The sequence below is a fragment of the Dama dama genome, chromosome 15 (assembly GCF_033118175.1).
Source record: "Dama dama isolate Ldn47 chromosome 15, ASM3311817v1, whole genome shotgun sequence".
Classification (NCBI taxonomy): Eukaryota; Metazoa; Chordata; class Mammalia; order Artiodactyla; family Cervidae; genus Dama; species Dama dama.
The window spans coordinates 30,577,230-30,605,205 of record NC_083695.1 but is presented as its reverse complement, the minus strand read 5'-3'; the positions used below and the strand labels follow the sequence as shown (position 1 = coordinate 30,605,205).

The following is a 27,976-nucleotide window of genomic DNA, read 5'->3' as shown; positions in this document are numbered from 1 at the left end:
GCTCCGGCTTAATGTTCTCCCTGGTGAGACAGATGCTTCAATTCTCACAGTACCCCGAGGCCTTGGCAGACAAGGAGGGCCCTGCAGCCATGAGCTTTCTGACTCTATGGAGGTGTCTCTAGCCCAGCTCCTCCGATGGGCGTGAAGAGGCTGCTGCCTGAGGAGGCAAATGGCCTCCAAGGTCTCACCTGCTTCCTGGTTTCAGCTCTGACCCTTGACCCTCCTTCTCTCTTTACTGTCCTTCTGATGGGGTCAAAAACTTTAGATTCTGGGGTGGGACGTGTCAGAGAGCTCCTCTCCTGCCCTGGGCCCAACCACCCATGAATCACCCTGGGGAAAAAGCTCTGGCCTGTCCGAGCACAGGTTCCCTGATGCCTTGAGTGAGGCTGGCCAATTGGGAGGCCTTAAGGGTTGGAAAACCAGCCAGGAGCCCACAGAGCTCACCCTGTGCCTTACAGTAGCTGTGTACCATGCACGTATGAACACACATGCATACTCACCCACATATACACTGTCACATACACACATATACTCACAAACACACCCTATCACAAGATATCTCAAACACACACTCACACCCTATTACACACACTCACATATACTCCCACACGATGCTATCACATAACTCATATGTGTGCAACTGCCCCACCGCCTGGAATGTGCTGTGCTGCCAAGGGCTTTGGCAGGTGGCCCAGGTGACCACGCGGCACCACACTTTCTATGCCACGTCACAGAGGAGGCAGCACATCCTAGCCCAGGGGACCCATGGGTCCAGGAGTCAAACAGATGTACATCTGACACTTGACTCCACCACTTACTCGCTGTGACCTGGGGGCTCACATGGCTTCCTGGGACCAGAGTCTGCTCATCTGTAAAGTGAGAACAATGACACCCGCCTTGCGTAGCTGCTTTAAGAGCTGAATGAGATGACGTTTAGAAAGGGCCCAGCACAAAGCAGGCTTTCTACAAATGCCAGTCCCCTTCTTTGCCACAATCACAGTCACTTCTGGGAGGCGGGGCATGCACCTTGTTTCTCTGTTGGGCCATCACAGCCGTGGGTGGCCACGAGTCAGAGCTTATACATGGTCACATGAAAGCAGTCATTACTCCTCTTGGCCTGTTTATTTGCCAGGAAGAAGGGGCTCATACTTATCCTACTCCTCCCTTGAGACTATAGTGGGATGGAATCAATGAATGGGAAAAAAACACTGAACACATGGACATGTCCAACAGGATTAACACACTCAGGGCCTGTGAATACAGGATTGCCTAGCTGCGTGGATGGATTTGCTGGCCTAGGGAATCAAGACACTGATTCTCAAGGAGGCAAGAAGGCCATTGACTGCAAGAGGCCAACTGGTCCAAGCCAGCACCAGCTGCGTTGTCGTTACTCGGCAGGTCTGACCAGATACCACCTTTCTGCCCACTGTTGCGTGGAGCCGTGGTGGGAAAGTGATGGTCAGCCCCTCATCCACCATGATGGCCATCCTCCCTGCCTCACCCACACCACAGCCCACCACCTCTGTGGCTCTGCAGGGAAGACCCCATGATCCTTTTCTCCCCAACCTTCTCTGTGATCTCTACTAGCCTGAGTGGGGTCAGAGGTTGGAACCTGAAGGAAGGGCAAAGAAATGAAAGTTAGCATAGTGATTAAGAGCACAGACTCTAAAAACATCTCAGTCCAATCTTGGCTCTACCACTTCTAGCTGTGTGACCTTCAGCAAATCACTTAACCTCTCTATGCCTCCATTTTCTCATCTGTAAAATGGGAATGTTAAAACTCACCTCTTAGGGCAGTTACAAAGATTGAAAAGATCACTGCATGTAAAGCAGGACAGTGTCTGGTGCTGAGATACGCCATATAAATCCTCTCTGATCCCCAAATAGGTGTTTGGCTATTTCTGTCCTTCCTACATCAAAGCAGCAACAACAGGGTAAACCTTTTGCCAAGAGGGTGCCAACTTCTGAGAAGCTGTAATCCCCACCTAGGTGTTTTGTTAAGAACCGGAGTTAAACTTGGTAAGACATTCCCCGGCTGCCCCGAGGAAGAGATTTTAACATCACCGCCTATTGATTTTCCTCTCTCTCTTCCCAACTTGTAAAGAATTTACAATATTATCATCAACAACAAACCAGGCCTCCGGGAGCTCATCCTTCTTGACTCCCCACTTTTATCTCATCAGTTATGGAAATATATGCAAATGAGGAGCTTAAAAAAACACCAGTACAAAACAAATGAATTGTTCCTCAGATGCCAACACACAGTGAATTCACAGATGGACTCCTCCGGACAGAAGACAAGGGGGCTGGAGAGTGGTGCTGGGGCCCCTGGGAGAGCCGGACACCCCAAATCCCGGGTGAAGGGTGTGCACTGGGGGCTGCACACAGTGAAGACAAGGCTCAGGGCCCAGGGTAATGAACACCCAAGTGCGAGCACCAGGTTACTCCACTTTTTAAAAAATGGACTTCCCGCAAAATGCACAGGAGAGTCTCCTTCTCTGGAAGATCTGCAGGTGGGCAGATGAACCTGAAAGGCCTCTTGCCATCATATTGGTGTGTCTGGTCACTGGTTCCTGGAGAGATAGCCAGCAAGACTGTTGTATTGAAAAACATCCTCTAGCAGGATGGAGGGAGATGAGGGGACAAGAAACCGGGGTGAAAAAAAGAAAAAAAGAAACCGGGGTGACATAAGGGATTAAATCCGAAGTTCAGTGATCACTTCCCTCAGCCTAGGCAGGCCCTGCTTGAAGCACTACAGGGGGTGTATTGATTGTACTCAGGAAATTTAGCAATGGGTCCATTTTTATTTTATTTTAGGCCTGAGAACATCTCTGAGGATATAGCCAGAAGCCCAATCTTATATCAAAAATGGCAAACATATCTGAGCTCACGTTTGATCTCTGATCTGTTGACAGTAAGTGTCTCCAGTGCTATGTTGAGAAGGATTTAGAAGTTTAGGAGAAAAGATACAGATCAATCAGTGATGTCTGGCCCTGGTGTGGGAATGGGGTGGAGTCATACACTTGTCGAGGTATTTGTCATCACATACTACTCAGCATTATCAATTAATGGGCACAGACAGGATTCTTTGCAAAATTCTTCTCAAACGTTTACAGCACTCCTTCACACAAGACAGACATGCAGGGACACTGCACAGAGCAGCTGAGCCCCTAGTCTTGCTTTAAGGGATGGTGGTCTCCTGGAAAAGCACTGATTCTGACCCAGCTCCTTTTTATCTTGTCAAGACATTTTGGTGAGAGAACAGAACTACTAAGCTCTAAGCAACAGGCTCAGGTTAGCATCAACATTCAGTTAAAGGAGTTGGCCCAAATCACATCGGCACCCCCTAGAAAACGCCAAAGTTCAGGGAAACAGAGGAGTTTATTACTAGGCTCCTGGGAGGCTGAGTCTCATTCATCCTTGAATCCTTGGTGCACTGTAAGTTTTCTACAAAATTAGAGAGGAAGAAAAGACAAATAGAAGGGAGGAAAGGAAAGAAAAACAGGGAAAGGATAAGGGAAAGAAAAAGAAACAAAAAGGAAAGGGGGAGAGGAGGGAAGGAAAGAAAGGAACGCTGGTTCAGGAAACCCACTGGGCAGGCAGACTATAATTTTCCAAAAGTAGCAGCAACTATGTCTCCCCTCACAACTGTCCTTCTACAGTATAACTTTCACACTCATCCACTGAGGTGTGAAGGTCTGTGCTTTCTCCCCTTGAATCCAGGTAGGCTTATGGCTATAGTGGAAGTGCCCTTAAATGTCTTTATGGCTAAGTCATAAAAGGACATAGTGCTTCTGCCTGGGTCTCCTGGGATGCTTGCACTTGCAACCCAGATGCCACGCCCTGGGGATGCTCAAGTGGCCATGGGTACGTCCATGTGGAGAGGAACCCTGGCCCCAGCCCCAACCCCACCTGAGCTTTCCCTAACAGCCAGCATCAACATGCCGGCCAGGTGAGTGTGCCACCTTGAGAGTGGATCCTCCAGCCCCAGGCAAGCTATCCTGGCCGAGGCCACATGGCTGCCCCCTGCCAAAGAAATGATTCTTATTGTTCTAAGTCACGGAGCTTGGGGGTGCTTTGTTCTGTAACAACAGATCATGGAAACACACGTAACATTCATTCCTTTTTCTGGAAGGGATACCACACGCTCACCTCTGGCTCCTTCAAATGATCCCCAGGTAGACCAACCTGGTCAGCTGTGGACCAGCTGGACCCTAGTTCTCACCTGACATCAGAGCCTGGGAATTCCTCATGGGGAAGGAGCCAGTCATGCCGAAGACGCTGCTATTGAAGATGGTGGAGGAGCCGCTGAGGATCACCAAGCAGACGATGGTGATGGTGAAGAAGCTGTGGGTCCAGGAGGAGGTGTCCACCTTCACCAGCACAGTCATCACCATGAAGATGGCCAGCATGACCGTCAGCGAGGCCAGCACGCGGACACGGATCGGAACCCTGAGGCCAGGATACCGGAAGTGGTTAGAGACACCCCGCCCCCAGGCCTCCCAAGCTGGGAGGGGGTTAGTGACCATTCTTAAGGAAAGCGGGTGTGCTCAGTGGCTGAGACCATGCACTCTGCACTCAGGATGCCTGGGTCTGAATCCTGCCTTCCTGGCTCACAGGCTGTGTGGCCTTGGATAAGTGACTCTATCACACTGGATTCAGCCTCTGCATCCGTAAAACAGAAAGAAGATCAATCTACCTGTAGGCACAGTGAGGGTCTCCGGAAAGGAGTACATAGAGAAAGGAGGCAGTGTCAGCTTGGGGCACACGCTCTTGGTTGCTGCTTCTTTTCATCTTGGTATGATGCTCAAGGACAGGAGATGAGGGCTCGCGAGGCACGACCCCTACTCCTCCCACTGGCTTTGTCTAGTATTTAAACAGAACCACCATTCACTGGCTTCCTTCCCCCAAAACTTAGCAGCGGCAGAGGGAGGAGGGAGAAGGGAAGAGAATTATCGCTGTCATCATCATCACGGCAGACACTGAGATGGTGCCAGGTATTCTTCTAAGTGTTTTCTAAATGCTAATGTGTTGAATTCTTACACCAGCTTACAAAATAGGTATTCTTACCTATTCCACAGACACAGATAAGGAAACTAAGGTCAGAGAGGCTAAGCAACTTGCTCAAGGTCACTCAGCTTGAACCCAGGAGGTCTGCTCCCGTCGGTGCTCTCAGAATGCCACTTTACTGCCTCCCTTGACATGAAGGAACTATGGGTGGTCCAGAACAGGTGATGAGGACTGAAGGAGGCTCCTGTGATGGTCTCAGCTATCATGGGAAGCAGCTGAGGCCAAGCAAGAGCCAGCTGCCACTAACTCTATTTCTGCATCTAAGCTGTACACTCCTCCCAGCCCCCAAACTGCCCAGACACCACCCTGCAGGGAGAAGCAGGGAAGCTGGGATCTCAGAGAAACTGCATTTTTATTCCAGGGAGAGAACATCATCTGAAGAGGCTGTTTAAATCATCAGATTACACTAAGCTTTAAACCAGATTGGATGTTTAGTTAATTTTCCCGCTAACCAGTTGGGAGGGGGCTGAGTGAAAACCCAGATTAGTTATACATAAATTTCTTTTGGATAAAAATAAGAAAGACATGAAAGGTAGGAAAGATCTGTATATATGTAAATAGGTGTGAAATGATGAGCATAAAAAGCAAGAAAGGATTTTTTCAAAGTGCTTTTGTGGCCCCAAGGCTAATCTGAGCTTCCTTCCGATCCTCCATCTTCAGCTGAAGGGAGACCAGGTGCTGCCTCCACTGGGTCAGGGGCAGAAGGAAGCCTGAGGAAGTGAAGGGAGAGTTCAAGGTTGTGGTGTGAGGGGCTGGGATGAGACCCAGGTGTGCTGAGCCCCAGCCCCTGGCTCTCTGCTGAGACGCATCCACTCTGCTGTGTTCATTCCACACACAGGCCAACCACAGTGTGTCCAACCCTGGGCTGGATGCCCGGGACACAGGGCAGATGAGGGACGGGCACTTTGTTCCAGCATAAAGTGTTCCATCGGCAGGGCCATGGGGCTTCCTGGGCACTTCTGAGGGGCACAGGACCCACCCTGGGCTTCTCACAAGCTTTTTGGAGGCGATCCCTAAGCTTGAGTGTAAGGTATGTCTGGATGGGAGTGCATGTATCTTGTGAGACAGAGTGTGGAACATTCAGGGAATTGAAGTGAACTCTGACTGCAGGTGACACTGGGAGCAGAGGACGCCGAACAGACACAGGGGCCCCTCCGTAGAGGGCCTTGTCCCATGGATAAGTGCCAAGACTTGATCTCAGGGTGGAGCAGAGAGTGGACGTGCAGGCTTTGTCTGCCAGCATCCCTCCCACCAGAAGCACTCCTTCCATGCCAAGTTGTCCTGCAGAGGTGGCCACTCATGGTGTCTACACCAACCCATCTACAAATGAGTGCACACAGGCCAGTCTGGGGTGATCAGTGTTCCATACTTCCAGCCACTGGATTGGGTTAGGTGTTAGCATGTGATCAAGGCAGGGCCAGTCAGTGAACCCTGGGATTCAAAGGTGGAGAGAAGGTGACTGTCTGCCAAGACTGTGTTGGGGGCTGCTGGTCACTATCTGGCCAGCTGTGTGGAGAGAGACCCCATTTGAGATGAAGCCAAGCAGACACACACAGAGCCCAAGATTGGTGGATGAGGACATCGGTACTCTCCTAGATCCAGCAATGGAGGCAGGCCTGACTTTAATTTTCCAGGGAAAGAGTGAGAAAATCCTTTTTGTGTCTCTTCCGTTTGTCACCAAGAGTACCAACTGGGACGCTTTGTGACCCAATGGACTGCAGCACGCCAGGCTTCCCTGTCCATCACCAACTCTCTGAGCTTGCTCAAACTCATGTCCATTGAGTTGGTAATGCCATCCAACCATCTCATCCTCTGTCGTCCCCTTCTCCTCCTGCCTTCAATCTTTCCCAGCATCAGGGCCTTTTCCAGTGAATCAGTTCTTCGCATCAGATGGCCAAAGTACTAGAGTTTTACCTTCAGCATCAGTCCTTCCAATGAATATTCAGGACTGATTCCTTTTAGAATGGACTGGTTTGATCTTGCTGACCTCGGGACTCTCAAGAGTCTTCTCCAAAACCACAGTTCAAAAGCATCAATTCTTTGGTGCTCAGCTTTCTTTATAGTCCAACTCTCACATCCATACATGACCACTGGAAAAACCATAGCTTTGACTAGACGGACCTTTGTTGGCAAAGTAATGTCTCTGCTTTTTAATATGCTGTCTAGGTTTTTAACACCTCCCAAGAGCTGCCTTCAACCATTGATGGGAAAGTGGGTGGATAAATCCCCCAGCCCCACTCCCTCCCACCTCGAGTGTGTGCTCCACACTGGCTGCCAACATTCTGGGGCAGGTCAAGCTCGGCCACCCCCCGTGGGAGCTGGCTTGAAAGGCATCCTTTACTGGCTGCCACGCCTTCCTGGTCTCCCCCTTTCTCCTACCAAGGTCTCCCAAATGAACTACCTGCACTTGAATCCTTGTTCTAAGGTCTGCTTCTGAGAAACTCCTTAGACACATCTTCCTAGCATCTGCAGAGCCCTCGACCTGGGCTGGAGTTAGTGGGCAATCAGGTGAGCACCTGGACTCCAGGGGGCCCAGAACATCCACTTTAAATGCACATTAGGTACCCTGAAGACTGGGAGTCAGGCCTTACTCCTAATGCTCGGGGTGATGCTACACATGCAGCCCCTGTCACACGATGTCCCCTACCTTATCCCAGCAGCGGGAACTTCCCTGCACACTCAAAGATAAGAGCCACAGGGGCTCAGAGCCTGAGTCCAGAGACGGGAGCCCTGCCAACTCTGCCACCAGTTCACAGTGTGACCCCAGACAAACATTCAACCTCACGGGGCCTCAGTCTCCTCATCTTGAAAAAGAAGAGGTGGGACAAGATAACATTCGTGTCTCTTCCAGTTTTCTTCTAAATCTGGAAAAATTCAAGTGGAGGGAGAGACTGAAGACAAAAGCCCAAAAGTTTAGCAGTTCCTTGGGGCAAGAAGCAGACACAGCAGAAGCAGGAAGCCCCATAGGAACAGGACCCTGCCTTATTCTCACCAGTGGGGCTGGCACAGGGACTGGCAGGTACTTGTAAACATCTGCTGGACCCACAGATTGACCAGCAAGGAGCCTAGCAGTGCACACTAGGCCTCAAGCTCCCTTTCAATCCCTGCTTCTTGACACCCTCAGTGTGGCAGGGAGACAGCTGGAAACATCAGCAGAGACCTCAGCCAGCCTTGGGAATGGCCTTGGCCTCTCACCACCTCCTCATAGGAGCAACACAGAAAAAGTCCACCCCAGGAACACTGCGGGCATCTCGGAAACTTTCTTGTGTCTTCACAACAAGGTAGATAATTGCTTGAACAGGACAGTGGCTTTGGAGACAGCTGGGGGACTTCTTACCCAGGTACCCCCAGGGCGGGTGGGGGGGGTGGGGGGGGCGGGGGCGGGGCGGCGGTGCAGAGTGGGAGGTGAGGAGGTAAACACTAAGTGCATAACAAAAGCAACGCAGCTTCCAACTCTCCCAACTCTCCCGTGTGCATCCTGCCCCTCACCTGCACAGGTCTCCTCCTTCTAATTATCAGCTGCAGGACCCATTCTCAGCAGGAACATCCCTGCAGGGGCTCCAAGCCCTCAGGGATCTTGCCCAGGGCTGTTTTCAATGCCAGTAAAGCTTTATGAAGCCCTGTGCAAGCCCACCCCTCATCCACAAACAGGGGCATGCTGCCTTACTCTCTGCTCCTTCCACCTGGACGGTGGCCCAGGGGCTGGGGACACCATGGGGGTGTGAGGGAATGTCTAGACAAGTGCAGCCTGGGGGTTGGTGGCTCTGCTCTGGGACAGGGGATGTCTGAGGTGAGAGCTCCAGTCCCAGGACTGTGTGGCAGGCCACACTGATGTGACATTCTTGGAGAGGATCACCAGCTGTACCCAGGCTACCAGCACCACCCCCTCCCCTTGCTTGTGAGGGCCTAGGACCCCAGGGGACTGATTTCTTCATAAGTCTCCAAAATGTAAATCCTCCTCATAAGTATTTATGATGCTACAGATTTTACATAATAAAACACTTGGCGATTATGGATGAGCCAGTTAGAGAAAGCCAGGGTTCTCCAGGAGGGAAGAAAAGGGGACATTTCAATCTCACACATTAAATAAAAAACAGCTTAGCTCCAAACCATCTTCCCACAGTCCAGAAACAGACAGAGGCTGGAGTGTTCTCCACAGTGCTCTCACCCACTCCTGCAGCCGGGAAAGGGCCAGGGTAGGCCCTGGGGTGGATGGGATCCTTCTGAAGGATGCCCTGTAATGCTGAGCTCCCAGAGCCAGCTCCCAGCCATCCTCAGGAGGGCAGCTACCTGGACCGCCCACAGTCTCCACTGCAGACAGATTCAGACCTTCTTCACCACTTCTTTCCCTCCAGCATCTCAAAGCCAGGGCAGAAATGGGCTCTCACTTACACGGTCTGAGATGTGTCTCTGGGTGCAGGGAGGGGGTGGGCAAAGCTAGAGAGCTAGGAGACAGGAGGCCCAGAGGTTCCAAGTCCAGATGTGGGGGAAGGGTCCCAGCTCCAGTCCTGCTTCTACCTCTTAATGGTTGCATGACCTTGGGCAGGTAACCTCTGTCAGCCTGTTTACCCATCAATAAAACAGGGGAATAAGTCTGCTGCTCTAGGCCACTGCCAGGATTAAAGGAGAGAATGATGCCAAGGACTGAGTGCTCACACTGCTAACTGTGAGGATTAGAGATGATCTGCCCTGGGCCCTGAGGCTGAACCTGCCCTGCCACTGCTGACCCCAGGTCCTGGATGGCTGCTGCCTGCTGGGCCTCATGACCTCAGAGGGGGCAGTGCTGGGTAAGATGTCAGCTCAGGCTACCCCTTCCTGGCCCTGTGGGCCTGGGCACACATTTCCTGACTTCCACTTTGCACAGAGGATCATGAGAGGGGTCTGGAAAGGGGAGAGGGCAGTGAGAGGTCAAGGGACTACCCACCGCCATGGCTCAGTCACCTCTTCCTCATCCACGCCCTTCCTTTCCTCACGCCTTCTCTTCTGAGTCACTGCCAGGAACCCAGCTCTCTCCTTAGGGTCCCCACTCAGCCCTATTCCTAGCTCCATTCCCCACCTCCTCCTTGGGACGGTCCCTGGAGGCTATGTTCTCCCTGCTGGGACACTGATCATAGCCCTGTGTGCTGGGCAGGTGCAAGGAGGCAGGTGTGTGTGTGGGGGGGGGTGCAGATGGCATTCAGCCCCTAGGTTGCCTGAGACCATCCTCCCTCTCACTTGTCCAGCCTGCACTTTGGTTTTAAGAGGCGTGCAAATTAACTGACATTCCTTCCATTGAAAGATGGAGTCTACGTCCCCTTGAAACTGAGTGAGCCTGGTGACTGCCTTGGCAGAAAGGACAGTATGTCACTGCAGAGAGCAGGGTACCAAAACCAAGCAGCTTCTGCCTTGCTCTCCAGGAGCAGCTGCTCTTCAGTTACAGTATGAAAAGCCTGACTACCTGAGGCCAACCTACAAGAGACCAAGGGGAGGGACAGAGAAAGAGCTGTCCCGCATGAGAGACGGCCAGCCAGAGCTGCCAGCTGAGACTGTGGACTTCCAGGACCACGAGAGACACCGATTACTGTCAGTGTTTTTAGCCTGTTTGGGGATCATTTTTATGCAACAATAGATCATTGGAATAACCTCATAACATGTTTGGAAAGACTGGTCTGTTCAGGCTTAGCACACCTGAGGCACCTGTGCTGCCCTCTCTCCTCATGGACTCAGAACAGACATCACTAATCAGTCACAGCACACTCCCAGAGGCCAAACCTGCTTTAGAATCCTGTTAGAGCAGAGATCCAAGGAGTCACCACAAACTGAGCAGAGTTGGGTAAAACAAGTTTGCCACCAGGGACCGAAGGTTTCAGTAGGCTGTGCCTGAGAGATGCCCAGGTTTCTGAAGCATAACATAGCCACCGTTATCAGACAATGATAGCTTAGGAGAAATGGGGGCAAAGTCACTCAGGCGGTTATCCCTGTAAACCTAGATGGAGAAGGGATGGCACCAGTCACACAGTGGGTTTGAAGGGTTGTCTCCTAAACCATTCTTTCTTCCACAGTGCATCCCGCCCTTCACGAATGCAGTGTCAGAAGTCACCCAGTAATGCCCTTGTGAGTGCTTGACTCATGAGCTGCTGTTACCAGCTTGGCACTGAGCATAGGTGACCCTTTTCCATATAGTAAGAGCCGGGGTGGTGAGGTGACAGGCTAACTTCCAGCTCTGATTTTTTTTTTTTTTTGGCCACTCCATGAAGCACGTAGGATCTCAGTTCCCCAGACCAGGGATGGAACCTGTGCCCCCTGCTGTGGAACTGTGGAGTCCCAACTACTGGACTGCCAGGGAAGCCCCCAGGCTCCTAACTTCCTGCTGCTCTCAGAAAGGCTGGGAAGGCTAGCCTCCACAAGCCTTGCTCCCGGGGCCCCACCCACCATCCACGGTGTCCCTGCTGCTCAGGCAGCTGACCCCACTGCCCCAGTACTGGGCATTCTGCAGCAGGGCCCCAGCACTGGGCATTCTGTGGCAGGGCCCCAGGTAACCGATCTGACTCTCAGTCTTTGTGGAGAAGTCTGAACGGCTTGCCTCCTACTTTGGTGGCCACAGTTCAGGCAGCTGTGGACCAAGGGAGAGTGGATAAGCTGGAGGAGAAGGTCGGGGGCCTGCGAGAGGGAGGAAAGTGGCCTACCTGTTGACAAGCAGGAAGTTCAGTGCAAGGCACAGCACGGAAGGCACAGTGGAGGCGACGGCCAGGTAGCTCTCAAAGTAGTTCTGCAAGCAGAGAAGACAGAGGGTCGCTGAGATCACTTGGGATGCAGGGGAGGGCCCTACCTGAGAGCAGGGTTGGGAATCCTCTTGGTGGTGCTTCTCCCCATAATCTTCAGACACCTATGAGTGATGGCTAAGTCCACCCTGAGATGCCATGGTCTCTTCCATCTCTAACCTAAGACCACTCACTCGGTCACTTGACACCAGCCTGAGCTGTGCTAAGGGCTGGGGACATAAGGAAGGGTAGGACATCCCTGCCCTAATGTTCTGCAGTCCATGCTCCCACCCATCCCACCTGTTCTCACACCCCATGGATGAGGCGATGAAGACAGGACTCAACGTATGTTTACAAAAAAAAATAATAAACAATTCTGTCCTGTCAGTCATCTTTGCCCCTTGTCAAATTTTGCAGTTATCTAAGTGGGTTAGTTATGATTCATTCACAGTCTCATGTTCTTGCAAACAAGTGAGTACTCTTAGCAATACACGGGGCCCTGATCCCTGCAGAGAAACCCTGTTCTGACTGTGGATTTGCTTCTTCAACAGAGCTGTAACCCAAGATCAGAGTCATTTTGGGAAGTGGCTTCTAAACTGGCCAGGATGAGCAAAAGGGGCATTTTCCTGGAAGGAGCTCAACAGTAGTACAGACAAAGAGTGCATGAGACCACAGACAAGATGAAGAATTTCTGAGTATGATGTGCTGGAACTTACAACTGAAGAAGCTAAGTAGCAACTGTATGCATTTTTCAAAACTCAGTGGACTGTCCACTCATTAGGGTGGCTTTAACTGAGTATACCTTATCCTTCAATATACTCGTCAAACAAAAAACCAAAACATGGAATGGGATGATGTATCTTGGCTTTGGTGCTTGTTAACATGGAATGGGATGATATATCTTGGCTTTGGTGCTTGTATGTCAAATCGTGAACCCCAGATCAGTAATGACGATGGGCTCTGTCAACTACAAATTGGCACTTGCCATCTACCTCTATAAGAATCAAATCATGTGCTGCTGCAGCTGCTGATTTTCAACACCCCCTGAAAAAAGTTCAGGGTGGAGAGCAAAAATGAGGAACTCTGTGCTCAAGGGACTGGCAGAACAGGTTTTATGAGCCCAATTCTTGTATCTCCTCATATGTAGAAAAGCACTAAAATCCTTCACGGTGATGACTGCTCCTCGTGACTAGCAGAAATGTACAAAAAATTATGTTGATTGCATGTACTCTCCCTTTTGGGCTTCCCTGGTGGCTCAGAGGTTAAAGCGTCTGCCTGCAATGCGGAAGACCTGGGTTCGATCCCTGGGTTGGGAAGATGCCCTGGAGAAGGAAGTGGCAACCCACTCCAGTATTCTTGCCTGGAGAGTCCCATGGACAGAGGAGCCTGGTAGGCTACAGTCCACCGGGTCGCAAAGAATCGGACATGACTGAGTGACTTCACTCACTCTCCCTTTACCAAAATCACATGTGTACTGACCTTCCCCCCTGCCTCTTTGGAACAGTTCCTCAGAGCTATCTGAGGTGCTGTCTCCTGAACTATAGTCCTCATTTTGCCCCCAAATAAAATTTAACTTGCAACTCTCACGCTGTGCATTTTTTAAGCTGACAGTTCTAAGCCATGAAAACAGCTTACATGAACGAAGCATACTGTGTGCAAGTACAAGGGCTTTATACAAGTGATACTCTTTACCCGAAAAAATTAAAAACCTGTGAGTGCTCTGGAAAGCTTACAACGTTGAACTTAACTGGGGAAATATTTTGAGTACAAATGTGCCAAGTGCAATGAACAATGTGTGCAAAAATCTTGCCAATGCACAAACAGCCCCGGTAATAGGGATCTCTACAGAATTTAAGACACACTTCTTCCCTGTTAAGAACAGGGTGTCCCATGGAGAGTGTAAGATTGAATGTGAGGTTTGTTTAATGTCTCAAAACACCATAGGAAGAGCTTTCAGAATTCTGTGGGGTTTTTTTTTTGTTATTGCTGTCATTGTCAAATCTGTGGTAGGGGCGATGCGTTCCAAGGAAGTTTCAGGTAGCGGAGTGGGACGAGGGGCCTGAGTCCTGGAGAGAACAGGAATGAGTAAGGGTCTGGGGAAGAGATCCCAGAGGAGGTAGGATTTGTGTCAGATCTTAAAACGGAGGGGAAGCTCTTTCCTTTCTGGGAGATTCTGGTTGCAATGTGGAGACCAAGAAAGAAAGATGTCATAATGGGCCCCTTGTAGTCTGAAGCACAGACCGTTTCCATGGTCCCTTTTTAAGCCTGCAGAGTGCTTTGTGGTCTTTGAAATCTGCACCCTGAATATAAGGTGGTGGTGGCCTTGCAATTAAAATGATAATCACAGCTAGTGCGGTCCATCAACCATGAGCCTCAGAAATAACCTTCCTTCTTTGAGCAGCTACCTCATTGTTCCTGCCCTGATGGGCTCAGTAGAGCCTGGACTGGTTTGAGGCACTCAGTCAATTACATCTTGACACAGTGGCTGGGCGTACGTGAGGCTAGTCAGGCGCTGGGCGGGCAGAAGCAATGGAAAAAGGCCCCAGGGAAAAGATGGCTGCAGGTTGGGACCACGATGGCCCCAAATCTGAGCTCCAGATGACAGCTTTCTGTCAGCGGCTGTTCATTCTGTGACAAGTCTATGAATGGCCATCACGTGGGATGCAGAAGCTCTGTCTGTTTTTTCAAGCAGGCTCAGGTTCCCTGAACATTTTAGGAATGAGGATTTTCTAGGTTATTGTTCTGGCTTGTTGATATTTCAGCAGAAAAAGTTCCTTTTAGTGTTGGAAAGCTTTTAAAATACTGACAAGTGGATAAGGCTAGGACTCCCTTTCTGTTGATTGAGCCCATTTCTTTGCCTTACAAACAGCATGTGGGCAGGGGTGGAGAGTAGGCAATGAGGCAGGGGAAGAATGGACTTGACCACGTGCCATCTTTCTACTGGATCACATCGGGAAGCTGTGGTTGGTGATATAAGTGGACTCAGCACATCCCAAAGAGCTTTGTTTTTTTCTTTTTTTCCACACTTAATTCCTGATATAAACATGTGGTGGTTTTTACTTAATTATTTGTTGCTTTTGCCTCTGAATAGAGTTCTAATAAAATGAGGTGTGGTGGTCAGGTTCTTAGGATGTCCCCGATGATCTCAGCCTCCTGTGTTCATGCCCTTGAATCTTCCCCTCTTCTGAGTGTGGCTAGGACCTGCCTGGACTTGCTTCTAACCAAGAGGACATGCCAAAGGTGAAGGGTATACGTGAGTATGTGGATGGGATTATGTCACACGAGATGGTGGCACCCACCTTGCTGGACTCTTTTATTCCTCCTGTGATGGCTTGGAGGAAGCCGGTGGCCAGGCTGAGGAATCCCATGTGGCAAAGACTGCAGGTGACCCCTAGTTGCTGACAGTAGTTTCTGACCAACACCCAGCAAGAAACTGAAGCTCTCAATCCAGCGATTGCAAGGAACTGAGTTCTGCTAACAACCCAAGTAAGCTGGAACTGATCCTTCTCCAGTCGAGTCTCCAGTAAGACTGCAGCCCTGGCTAACCCCTTACTGCAGCCATGTGAGACCCTGAGAAGGACTGGGATAGGTTATGCCCAGACCCCTGGTCTACAGATACTGTGAGATAACAAACATGTGCTATTGTAAGGCACTAAGTTTGTAGTATTTTGTTCCATAGCAATAGATTCCTAATTAGTCAGGGTGTGAGATAGCCAAGTTCCTAGTAACTGGGGTTTTTCTGAATGCATGAGCCTTCCTAGAACAATTTAAATTCAGTTCCTGAAGAAAGCAGAGACAGCTGACCATGATTTCATTCAACTTCTTGCCAGACATGAGGACCGATGTGCCCGCCCATGAAGGGAACAAAGGTTATGCTGGCTGACCACATTAGTCCCCAAGCCTTTCCTCTCCAAATCCTTTGCTGAAATTAGGATCATTTTTGTAAGCAGCATGAACTGATTTCAAGAAACTGGACTTGGCTTATGCGCCACCCCAGGTCTGCTCATCTTACCTCCCCCTCAGGCCATTTGCTTTTCTGTTTGGTCCCACATAGTCATGAAGCCAGGGCCACTGCTGCCACCAGCAGGGGAGCCAGCTGCCAGGGAGAGACCCCTGCACCTGTGCACTGCCCAGGCTGCCCCTGCAGAGGCTCTTGCTCCCTGGGTGGCCGTGGGAGGGGCTGGGGGACCCTCTCAGGAGGGTGGAGGAAGCCCCACCCACAAGGTAGGTTTCAACCAATGAGAGGCGGGGGACGGGAAGGAGACTAGAGACACACTGCTTGCCTTTCCTCCTCCGGCCTAACATCTGTTCTGAAATGTGGTGGCTCCACGTGGCTCCTCAGGAGACACCCATGTGCCTGAGCAAGCAGCTGTGTTTTAGTCGCAAAGCTGTGGTCAGTGCAGTGATATCCACAGCCTGTATCTGCTCCCCTCCATCCCTGCCTCACTTCCCTTTTCCTCACTCTTACTTCCCTAGGACAGCACTCCCCAACAGAGTATGGCACAGAAGATGCTGCCTCAGGCTCCTTTCTAAGAAACAGCCAACAGCGAAGGCCCGATGTTCAATTCTCGACTCTACACACTGCAGACTCGCAGCTGGTGCTCCCTTCCTGGGTTCGTCTCGTCATTTGCTCCCAAGGCCTGTTGAGGTTACCTTCTTCCATTTTACTCAAGGAAATGTGAAGACAGCTGAAAACTGGTTCAAACACACTGCAGTCAGAATGGTAACAGCATTGCTCCCTCCAAAGCAATCTGAAATCTCCATTCTATAGGGTGATTTTTGAGTAATGCAATGCTTGGAGATAATTCGTGTCATATAGTTCACCTCCACTTGGGACCGATTCCTGAGAGCTCCCTCAAAAGGCTCTGTTGTTATTTGCCCCACCAGGCGCCTGGCAACAAGGTTGCAGCCTCCACCTCCAGAGATGAGCCCAAAGGCCCCAAGGACTCTGGCGACAGAGGAGTGGGGCAAGGAGAAGACCACCCCTCCAGGGCCATGGCACTGGGCCCCCTCCTATGGCAGCGGCGGCTGTGCGCTGCACAACCCCAGGGGGCCACAGTCGTGTGGGCGGTGATATGAACGGAGCTCCTCAGAGCTGTGCAATGTGGCAGCCCTGTTTACCCAGCTCATAGAAAACCAGGGGGTCAGTTTGGGACTGATGTAATTGCTGGTGGGAGACCCAGAGGCTGGTAACCCCACAGCCCCAAGCCCGGCTGAGTAACCAGTTCCATCTGGATCAGCATCCCTTCATGTTCTACCCACTCCCTGGTTCACTGAAGATGCAGTAAGCCCCTGTGTACCCAACACTAGGCTGGTGGTTTGGCATATAAAATAGAAGAGATAGGGTGGCTGATGCCCTTAGGAAGCGCGTAGTTGGGTGCAATCCCACAGCTGTAGAACAATGGATCCAAGGGGTGGGGAGGGAAGGAGGGAGTTTAGGGGGACTTCCCATAGGAGGTCATCTTGGACTGCAGCCTGAAAGACGGGGGGAAGTTTGCCAGACAGATATGGGAATGGGGTGGGTGCTGGTAGAAAGAGAAATGGCATTCCAAGAGGCAGAAGAGCAGGTGCAAAGACAGGAATGGACACTTTTTCGCCACTTAGGACCCTAACCCTGGCTCATTTGTCGGAACAGACTACCCTGAGGCTTCCCTTGGTATCCACAGGTCCACAGGAATCTACCGAGCCGAGGCAGGAAGGCATGAGTGGCCCATTCAATCCACAGGGCAGAGAGGGAGGAGTGCAGCCAGGGCACCCGCCCCTCCCCCGGGGCTGCTAAGGAGAAACGGCAGCCCCATCATTCTGAATTCTCCAACCCAACGTGAGGTAAGCCCAGCTCTGAGGAACAAGGAAGAAAACTTCTGCTTCTTGAAGGTCTAATCTAATCCCCCTGCCCTCCAGTATCTTCCCTGCACTGTCCAATTATCTCGGGCTTGGCCTCTGGCCAAGGTAACATCAAAGGTCCTCTCTGGCACCTGCCAGGTAACCCAATGGGTTTCCCTCATGGCTCAATTGGCAAAGAATTCACCTGTAATGAAGAAGACCCCTGGTTTGATTCCTGGGTCGGGAAGATCCACTGGAGAAGGGAAAGGCTACCCACTCCAGTATTCTGGCCTGGAGAATTCCATGGACCCCATATAGTCCATGGGGTCACAAAGAGACGGACACGACTGAGCGACTTTAACTTTCACTTTCAGGTATCCCGATGGACATGGAGGCCCTGCAGAGAACCAGGTTATTGACATTTGAACAAAACTGCTTTCACGTGACCTGTACAGACCCCAGTCCATTTGCTCTTAATTCAGCCTCTAAGAGCAAGTCAGAGCTGGGATTGCTCCCATTTTACAGATAAGAAGCCTGAGGCTAACAGAGGCAGATGAATTGCACAGAGGTGCACACTTGGGGAGTGGGGTAGCTGGATGTAGGGCAGGGGTGGGATGGGAGATCATTATCATCACTCCTCAAATCTAAGAGCCATGTAGCTGGAGCTGCCTGCCTCACAGCTGCACCAACCCAAAGACCATCGCTGGGATTACAGCATGTCACTGGCTGCCCCAGAAGCTGAGACTGGCAGTGCACGTGGCTTCCCAGCAGTGAGCAGGGCCCAGCCCGCGGATCAAAGATTTCATCAGGGTGACATCTTCCCTCTGCCCCAGCCAGCAAATGACGGGCTTGATTTCTCCCATCTGCCTGCTAACTATCTCTTTTCCTTAAACCCCACCATCCATTCTCTTGGGCATTTCCTCAGGTCTGCGGATCTGAATAGCATCAAAAAGGGAAAAAAAAAAAAGATTAAGAGAAAAGCCTTCACTTCTGTCAGCCACCAAAATGGATGGACACGGTCCGCTGATAAGAACAGACCATGTGAAGGAGGACATTATAGCTGGGAAGCACCGGGCAGGCTTCCAGCTTCTCTCCTGACCATGCAAACCCCAGCAGAATGCCCCAGGACAGGTGGGGGTGGGGATCAAAAGCCAGACTGTGGACAGAGCCACCAGGGGCGCACCAGGGGGTCAGCGGCCCCCCGGTGCAGGGCGGTGTGGAGACGCCCTGTGGTCAGGGTGCGGGGCATCGATCCACTTGTGATGGAGATGAGGAAACCCGTTTTCATCTGTGACGCTCTGGCCCAGCTTGTGAACACCAGGAACGGGGAGAGATGCTCTAAAAACACAATCTAAAACCCCATCCGAGCCAGCTGGCCAGATGTGAGGCCCATTTTACGATGGGAACATTTCCTCTCCTCCGCCACGCTGAGAGGCTCCGTGCTAAGCATCTCTTCTGGAAGAATTTAATTCTGAGCTCGGAGTCCAGGTAAAGAGGTTTCTTCGGGCAGGGAGGCCCCAAAATGAACCCGTTTATCTCTGGCAGGCTCCGGGTAAGCCTCCTCTCCCCTGAAAGCCATTAGGACACTTTGAAATAAGTGCGGCAAATTAGTCACGAGCTGCGGCCGACTAGTTTGGGCCGGCCACCCAGTGGCTTCCGAGAGGCAGCTTTGCGTGGCCCCCACCTCAACAGCACGGCAGAGGCAGCTGAGCTCCTGCGGGGCGAGAAAAAGCGATTCAAGCCTGGGGGTGGCAGCTTGAGGCAGCAAAGCATTACCTGGATCACAGGGGCATGAAATTAGCAGCAGTGAGCAGGCTGGAGCCAAGAATAGCTTGCCGTTGCAAACTTGCTGCCTTTGGACAGCTCTGTGTCCAGGATGTTGCTGGGAAGGCACCCCACCCCAGCATTGGGTGCGGCTCCTCGGCAGGCCAAGAATGGAGCAGAGGGCCGGTATCCCCACAAAGATTCAGGTGGCATTCTGTCTGTGGGTTCTAAGGCCCCTGTTTGGGGCACTGGCCTCGGAAAGCTAAGGGGTTTGTGGCCCGAGGCCTGGATGAACAGGGAGGGCTGGCTGGCCAGGGAGGGAGGGGCAGTGCCTGTTTCTACGGTCAGACGGGTGAGGGAAACAGAAGCCCAAATCCACCTAGGTGTGATGGAGTACCAGAGGCCCAAGGGCACAACCAAGCTGGGGTCAAGACAGGTGAGGTCCAGAAAGATGACCCAGCCACTCAGGAAAGAAGTCCCCATGAGACCTCTGCACGCTATTCTCACATCAGCTCGGCCTGAGCCTCAAGGCTGGCAGTCTCCAGGCCCAGACTCCCTGGGGTTACTATCACTCTTGCTCTTTCACAGCTTAGAAGCCCTTCCCAGACTGCAACCTTTTTTCACAGCTCCTTTGGAATTCCTGCCAGTGGATAAGCAAAGTTCCTGACGTTTTCTGGAAGGAGCCTCTCCGCCCTTCCTCCCCTCTTTGCAAAGCTCTCTGGGGCAAGAAGGCGCCCCTCCTCCCCCAGAGCTGGCTTCTGGGAGACTCCTCACAAAGCCTCACCAGCCTCGTCTGCATTTTCTCTCTCCGGCACTGCTGCCTAACAGGCCCACTCAGGTCTCCTTTGGGCTAAGAAAAAAAAACACCTCTTTGACTTCACTGTCCCCAGCTACCAGGCCCCTCCTTCCTTTCACTCCAAGCTCCCTAAAAAAGCGGCCTCTGCCCTCACTCTGAACTCCTTATCACTCCTGGATGGCTCTACAGAAAGACTCCTTCAAAGGGTCCCCTTTGCAGTCCACCCACATCCAAGGCCTGCTGTCAGTCCTCGGGCTCCTGACACACATGCCACCCCTATAATGGGCTGAAAAGTGTCCCCCCAAAATTCACAGTAATCCAGAACCTCAGGGTTGGGTTTCCTTTGTGGCTCAGCTGGAAAAGAATTTGCCTACAATGCGGGAGACCTGGGTTCAATCCCTGGGTTGGGAAGGTCCCCTGGAGAAGGAAAAGGCTACCCACTCCAGTATTCTGGCCTGGAGTATTCCATGGACTGTATAGTCCACAGGGTCACTAAGACTGAGAGACTTTCACTTTCACAGAACCTCAGAGGTGACCTGATTTAGAAATAGGGTCTTATAGAAATATAATCATTTAAGATGAGGTTACAGTGGATAAGAGTGAGCCCTAACTCTAAGGCTGAGTGTCCTTACAAGAGGGAGAGGGTACCTGGACAGACACACAGGGAGGGCGTCCAGGGAACGCAGCGGCCGAGACCAGAGTAGTGCTGCCATAGGCTGAGGAAGTCAAGGCTGACCGGGAGCCCTGAAACCTGGAAGAGGCAAGATTCTTCCCAGAGTCTCTGTCGTGGGCGGGGTGGGGTGGGCAGGGAGAGGGGCAGCATGTCCTGCTGACCCCTTGATTTTGACTTCTAGCCTCTAGAACCCTAAGAATGAACTTTCTGCTGTTCCACGCCACCTGAGTTGTGAGGCAGCCACAGGAACCCCCCAACCTGGACTCATGGGCCACCTCCCCGCCCCCCTTGGCAGCACAGCGTCCTGCTCTCTCTGCCGCTGGAGAGGCCTTGTTAGTTTCCTCCCTCCTGCCCTACAGCCCTGCTGGGAGTTCATCTCCCCGGCCTCGACAGCCCCATACCTGCATCACTTTCTGCCTCCAGAACACTTACCACTGCCAGCCGGCCATCCTACCTGAGCCCAAGCTCCACCCTCCCCAGCCAAAGGCCTTCAAGGCGAGCCCCCCTCCCCAGGCCCATGGTTCCTCCCTCCTTTTCTGTGTCTTCCCGCCAAAGTTCGCTTGGTTTCCCTTTCACTCTCACCCCAGCTCCATCATTTGCTGGTCCCCATATCCCCAAAAGCTGACTGTGGCTCATGTTCACTCCACCAGATCCCAGCTCCACCCATGCCTTTGCTCAGCTCCTTCTTCTGCCCACACCTCCTCACCCCCAATCCAAGCCCATCTGTCCTATGTGTGTCTGCCTTGCAGGGTCCGGCAGATATGGACTCCTCTCCACGCAGCCTGGCCTCCCGGCCCCTCCTTGGACCTCCTCATGCACTGTCTCCTCCCTTTTGACCCTTTTTAAGCTGCAGCTTGGTTATATGATGGCACATGGGGGTGAAGAAGGACAATGGGTGGTCTCATGTAGCAGGCTGAAGAGGGGTGTTTATTCCAGATGGTACTAGGGAGCTATGGAAGGCCTCTGAACAGCAAAACCACATGGTCAGTGCTAGGTCTAGTGGGTCACCTGGCAGGAGGTTTGGAGTGAATGGAGGGGCAGAAGCTGGTGACAGGGGCTATGCATGTATCCACTCATTCATTCACTCAAGAAATGTTAAAGGCAGTCAGTCTTTCAGAGCCCACTCATTTATGCAACAGGTAATGGCCAAGCACCTGGTAATGTCCAGCTTCCTTTTTTGGGGAAATGCTGAAAAAGTCATGCTTGTTTGTTTATGGATTATCCACAGTGGCTTTCACTCTACAAGGGCAGAGCCAAGTAGCTGCCATAGAGAACCCGTGGTCCAAAAAGCCTAAAACATTTACCATCTAGCCCTTTGCAAAAAAAGTTTGCCAGCCTCAATCTAGTTTCTTAAGGAAACAGAGCCTTAAGTCACCCAGAAAATTCGACAAAGAGTCAGAAACAACCCAGCCCTCCTGAACCCCAGGTCCTTCCCCCAGGCAGGGTGAGCAGGGTAAATGGCAACATCACTTCTGCCAACCTTCCACTCTGCTCCCCGCCTGCCTTCACCTTGACCTGGTCCCTGTCCAGGGGCAAGCAGGCCTTGAATCTTCATCCTTTATGTGCTACCTACGCACCCTCACTCCAAAATTCCTGCCTGGAAGATCCCATGGACAGGGGAGCCTGGTGGGCTACAGTTCATGGGGTGGCAAGAGTTGGACACGACTTAGTGACTAGACCACCACCACCACACACCCTCAGGCTAGAACCTTAGTCGGCAGGGAAATGGCTCAGAAACAGACAGAACAAAAGGTCAGAGAAACTGGAAGCCCATAAGTCCATGCACAACCTCCACAGGGTGAGAGTTGATTCGGGGCTTGGCCCCTGATGTTGCTTGGCCAGCTGGTCCTTCCTCTTCTGCTGGCTGACCATATGGCCAGGGCGAGGAGGAAGAGGCCTTCCAAGGAAACTCCCCACCTACCCTCAGTTTCTGCAACCCCCAGAGGGCTGACACGCATCGGCTCCCAGGGCTGACCGCTGAGGGCAGGGGCCGGCCTTGTGGCACGTGTGTAAGGAGGAGGTGGTCTGGCGGTGCTCTAGAGACTCTCTCTGTAGAAGGTAACCCAGGAGAACCACCAGGAGGAGGGAGTCCTCAGCAGACTAGGCTGCAATTCCTCACCCAACATGACCTCTCCTCTACAGGGAGGCTGTTTCTCTTTTTGAGGTCCATGTGGGCAGAAACCATAGGCTGCTATACACCTCAGATGTGTGTACACACATGTGCACACACAGACAGGACTCCCAAGAGGACCGCCCCCCAGGTCCTTGCCACCACCACATGCCCCTCCCAGATGATGGCCCTGTAACAAAGGCGCCCAGTCTGTTTATGCTCTCTGGATCCTCGGGATCAATCACATTAAGGAGACTCAAAGCCCTCGAATTTGTCGAGGAAATCGCCTCTAGATTCCAAGGACAAGAGAGGGAAGGAATAAAACTGCAGGCAGAGGGGGAAGCGATCAATAGCTCGGGAGGGCCAGGGTGCAGGGTGCCGGAGTGGAAAGGGGCCCTGAGCACACGGGAAGAAAATAAAAAGAGAAGTCGAGGCCACTGAAGGCATGACTGACAGCGTCTCAGGTTGGGCTTTTTCTCTCCCTCTGCAGGACACAGCAAGAGCTAAAAACAGAAGAAAAAGCCATCACAGTATATTTATTGGGAATGGCATGCTGGCTGGGTCTGTAGTTAGAATCAGAGGGTGGACAAGGGAATAAAAAAAAAATGACTCACTTTGGTTCTAATTTTAAAAAATGGTTTAGAGCAGCCATCCACGTTTGCCCAGGCTGCTGGGCAGTGCAGGGGGAGGGCCCTGCCCTCTACCCTCTGCCTGGCAACCACTCGCCCATGCCCTGTGCAGGAAGCCTGGAGCCCCCTGCCATTCTGCCTGACCCCCAGACTGCCCCCACTGTCTCCTTTTCTGGGATGACAGGGCTCAGGCAAAATCCTTCCTTAATATGCTTTCAAAGGGTGAAGAAGGGTGCTTCACTCATTTGGCATCATTCTTCGGCATCCTGCTATTAAAAAAATAGACTCCCAAATGGAATTGGGGCATCTTTTCCATTCAAAGAGATGTGAGTTGCACTAGGAGTGGACTGCAGGAGAGCCATGATCCGTCTACATCCAGAAAGGTGCAAGCTTCTCAAGGAACAGCATGTGGCACAGAGACCTGGATACCCACTCCCCTACCAATTGGCTATGTCAGGAGCACCTGGCAACAGTGCCCTGGCCTGCCCGGGAGAGGCAGCCCGCAGGGCGGAGCCTGAGAATCTGAGTGTCTGCGGAAATGCCCCAGGAAACCTAAGGCAGCCTCAGGTACCCCTGGGTTACAGTCCCTACCCTTGTCTTCACAGCCCTGTGGCATCAGCACATCACTTACTGCTTCACCTTCCTTCCCTCTGGGCAAAATGCATCCTTGTGGCTGACTGTGAGGTCACAGGCAAAGAAGTGAAGGGCTTTTCAAATACCAGGTTGCAACCCACTAATGGATATGAAATCCACTTAATAGGTCAGGACCAAAATTTTATTTCGTTTTCTCTTCGGCTGCCTTCTCTCCTGTTCCTGAGGGTGAACCATCTGCGGGCTTTTCTGGGACCCCTCTGCTGCGCTCTGAGCCCAGGCCCTGTCTGCTTGCGGCCTCACCCCGCTCTGCTCCATCATCTTCCTCAGCCCCCATGGTCCCCTCTCCACTGGCCCACTCACGCAAGCATACAAACTGCCTGCCATTTCCCCTGTATTAAAAACAAAACAAACCCAGAGAGATCCATGCCCTCTTGACCACACGTCCCCCTGTAACTCCCACTCCAAAGCTCCAGAAGGAGACAGTTTCAGAGTAGAACACCTAGAGGTGTTTCCCAGGTGTGCAGTCTCCCCGGTTCCTCCCCCATCCTCTCCCTCACAGTCTCGGGTCCAGCTCTGCCCATCCCCCACGATGCTGCTCCCCAAGGCCATCATGGGCTCGTACCAAAGGGTAAATCCCAAAGCAAACTCGCCACCTTCAGGCTGGGTGGCTTATAAGCCATTTATAAGATCAGCGCTGATGATCACTTGCTCCTCTTTGAAAACTACAATCAGAGATCTTTTTTTAAAATTGTAGATGCTGCTTCATGAAACGCTGTTTCCATTACAGACATCTAGGTTCTGCCAGGTGAAATGTGCACTGGGGTCAAAAGTAGTCTGAAAACATCTGGAAATGAGGCAGGAGGTAGATGGACCCTCCTCCTCCCCCCAGGGTAAAGTGTTAGGGGATTCATTCCCTGAGGACTGAAACTCCAAGACAGGGCAGGACAATTAAGGGAAGAGGCTGGGCCCTACCCAAACCACATATTTCTTATTCTTGAATCAGGGTACCTTCCTGACCACACATGCACAGAAAGGCTCCTTGCAGGTCTAAAGGGGAGTGATATCTAGTGATGCTAAGCTACCCACAACCTTTTCGATAGAATCCATCTTGGCTAAGAGATACGTGCACACACACATGATGATCCTGAGATATACCAAATATGGACTATGAACCAGGCAAACCAAAATGATTGGCCAAAGGACATATAGAAGAGATGCCCCATAAAAGTAATTCAAACTGCCACCAGGAAAAAAAAAAAAAAACTGCCACCAGGGTGCGACTCTGGGACTCTCTCCCTCTCTCTGAGTCTGCCCATGTGTCTATCCACATGTACTGTGTACTCTTTCTCCCTCTAATAAATACTTCACCTGCTTCACTACTTTCCATCTTTATGGAAATTCTTTTCTGCAAAGCTGAAGGGCCAGGGCCCTTGTCACTGACCACTGGTCTAGTGGCTAGGATCTGGTGTTCTCACCGCTGTGACCCGGTTTCAATCTCTACCTGGGAACCCAAGCCCTGCTTCAAGCCACTGTAGGCCGAGGCCACCCGAGATCAGAAAGGCTGCTTTGGGGCACAGGAAATAAGGGTGTGGACAACGTAGGTTCAGATGGCCTGGCTTGGGCAACAGTTGTCACTGACTTTGGGCTTGGGAACAAATTATTCAACTTGTATTTTTTGAGCCTTGGCTTTCTTCTCTGTAAAATGGGCACAATAATACCCTGAGGGCTATAAGGACCAAGAGAGACAAAGAAAAGAAAACCTCTGGCACACAGTAGGTGGTTTAACAAATCTCACGGAATTAATAAACAAATCAGGGCTCTTAGTGCAGTGGCTGGCACAGGGCAAGAGTTTGGTAAAGGTGGTGAATATTATAAGGATTCGGCCCAGTCCGTAAACAGCAGATGCCTCACAAGAGATGCTCAGTAAATACCAGACTTCCCTCCCAGCAATATCCTGAGCACTCTGCACATACTGCAGGTGGGTCTGTGCGCAAAGGACCCAGGTGGCTCGGAGCCTGACCCCAGGTCACATAGTGAGGGAGGGCACTCGGAGCTGAATAAAGTCCTGTCACCCTCCTGGGCTCCTCCCAACTCCCCTGCAGTCCCATGGGACAGACAGACTCAGCTTCTCCCAGGTACTGAGCATTTACAAAATAAATTACCCATGGCTCTGAAACTCCAGGAGCAGCTCACAGTCCACTGGCTGGTCCTCACAGAGACGGCAGCACACGAGAGAGGAGGCCAGGACCACCTCCACTTCCCTGTCCTCCCTTCTCATGGCTTCACCTGCTCTCGCCCACTGTCACCCCAGGTCTAGGACATCCACCTCGGGACCCAGTCGGCCCTGCTGCTCCTCTCCCAGGAGGCTGGCAAATGAGGAGTAAGAGGAGGGTGGCTGTGGAGCCCACCAGCTCACACGAGGCGCGTGACCAGAGGAAGGCTGTCAGGCCCTAGGGGAACGGCAGAGGCACGCCGAGGAATTAATCAAACCCGAAGCATTCAGGTCAAAGGAACACCAGACCCGCATTCACTGAAACCGAGCAGGACCCCGTAGGGTTTCTGGGCGCGGGAGCCTTTCTGTCCCTTTTCCTTGTAGGGAACAGACTCCAGCCCCCAGAGGGCAGGCTCTAACAGCTGCTAATCTGGGAAGGTACACAGAGATAAGGCAGGGGCAGCCAAGAAGCAACAGAGCAGCCTAGGGGCTGGGTTCTGGCTCCACCTCACGGGATACACAATAGCTCTGAGATCTTTGCAGAATCAAAACCCCCAACAAACGGAGTTAGCATTCTTCACTGCAGAGAAGACGGCCCAAGGCCAGATTAAAGGAGGCAGGCCCTGAGCACAGACACTCCTCTTATCAGCATCCCCACCCTTGAACTATTAAACCTATAAAACCTCACCAGATCCTCCCACATAGGGACACACAGATTTTTGGGGCAGGAGCCTGCGGTGTCTCCCTTTGCCTGGCAAAGCAATAAAGCTATTCTTTTCTACTTCAACCAAAACTCTTGTCTCTAAGATTTGATTCAGCACTGGTGCATAGAGACTGAGCTTTCAGCACCACCATTTCCATTTGGAAGGGTCCCAGTGAGGACCCCACTCTCTCTGAAGAAGCTCAGGCCAAGGAAAGCCATTCTTTAGACTTCCAATAGGAAGCTTGCTTTCATCCTCCCCTCTACTGCCAGCTTTGACAACCTGCACTGTAGGAAGTCCTTCCAGAAGGCTCACTTACGTCTCTCATGAGGTACCCCAAGCCTGTTGATGGATGCTCTGGTAGAGGCTGCTCCTTACCCCCACTTGGTAACCCTTCTCTTAGATCATATGGCTGCACATTTAGCCTCACCCAGAGAGCTTTACAATACTTGTGTCCAGGCCCCTCCTTCAGTGTCGCCAGAATCGGGTGGGTGGGGCAGGCAGGTAAGTTTCACAGCTCTCTGGGTGATTCTAGTGTGTAGCCAGAGCTGAGGGCATCAGGGGAGATGGAGAGTCCAGAGGCATGTTGCTGGCCAGCACAGGCTCTGCTGACCTCCAGACTGGTCCACAGCCCAGTTCTGTCACTTGGGAGTCAGTGACCTTGGGTCACTAGCTCCAAATCTGTGAGCCTCAGCTTCTCCATCTGAAAACTGGCACAGCACCTAACTCACCAGGTCATCCAGCAGACAAAATGTTAGTAAGATGGTGGGTCTACTGGTGGTGGGCACAGGCTGCGTGGTGGGGACTCTGTAAAACCAACAAGTCATAACCAAGACCTCTGATAATCTGTCCTTCTCTAAACTA

The 27,976-nt window shown here is 51.8% G+C and overlaps 1 protein-coding gene across 3 annotated transcripts in view; it reads right to left on the bottom strand.

Moving 5' to 3' along the window:
- SLC29A3 (solute carrier family 29 member 3) overlaps positions 1-27,976 on the bottom strand; it is a 45,059-nt gene that overhangs the window by 7,948 nt on the left and 9,135 nt on the right. For 2 of the 3 annotated variants that reach the window (XM_061161742.1, XM_061161741.1), the window contains exon 3: positions 4,226-4,452. In XM_061161742.1, coding sequence (XP_061017725.1) covers positions 4,226-4,452 — 227 coding nt within the window. Of the gene's footprint in view, positions 1-4,225; positions 4,453-11,735; positions 11,819-27,976 lie in introns of all 3 variants that reach the window. The other variant, XM_061161739.1, reaches the window with a different exon arrangement.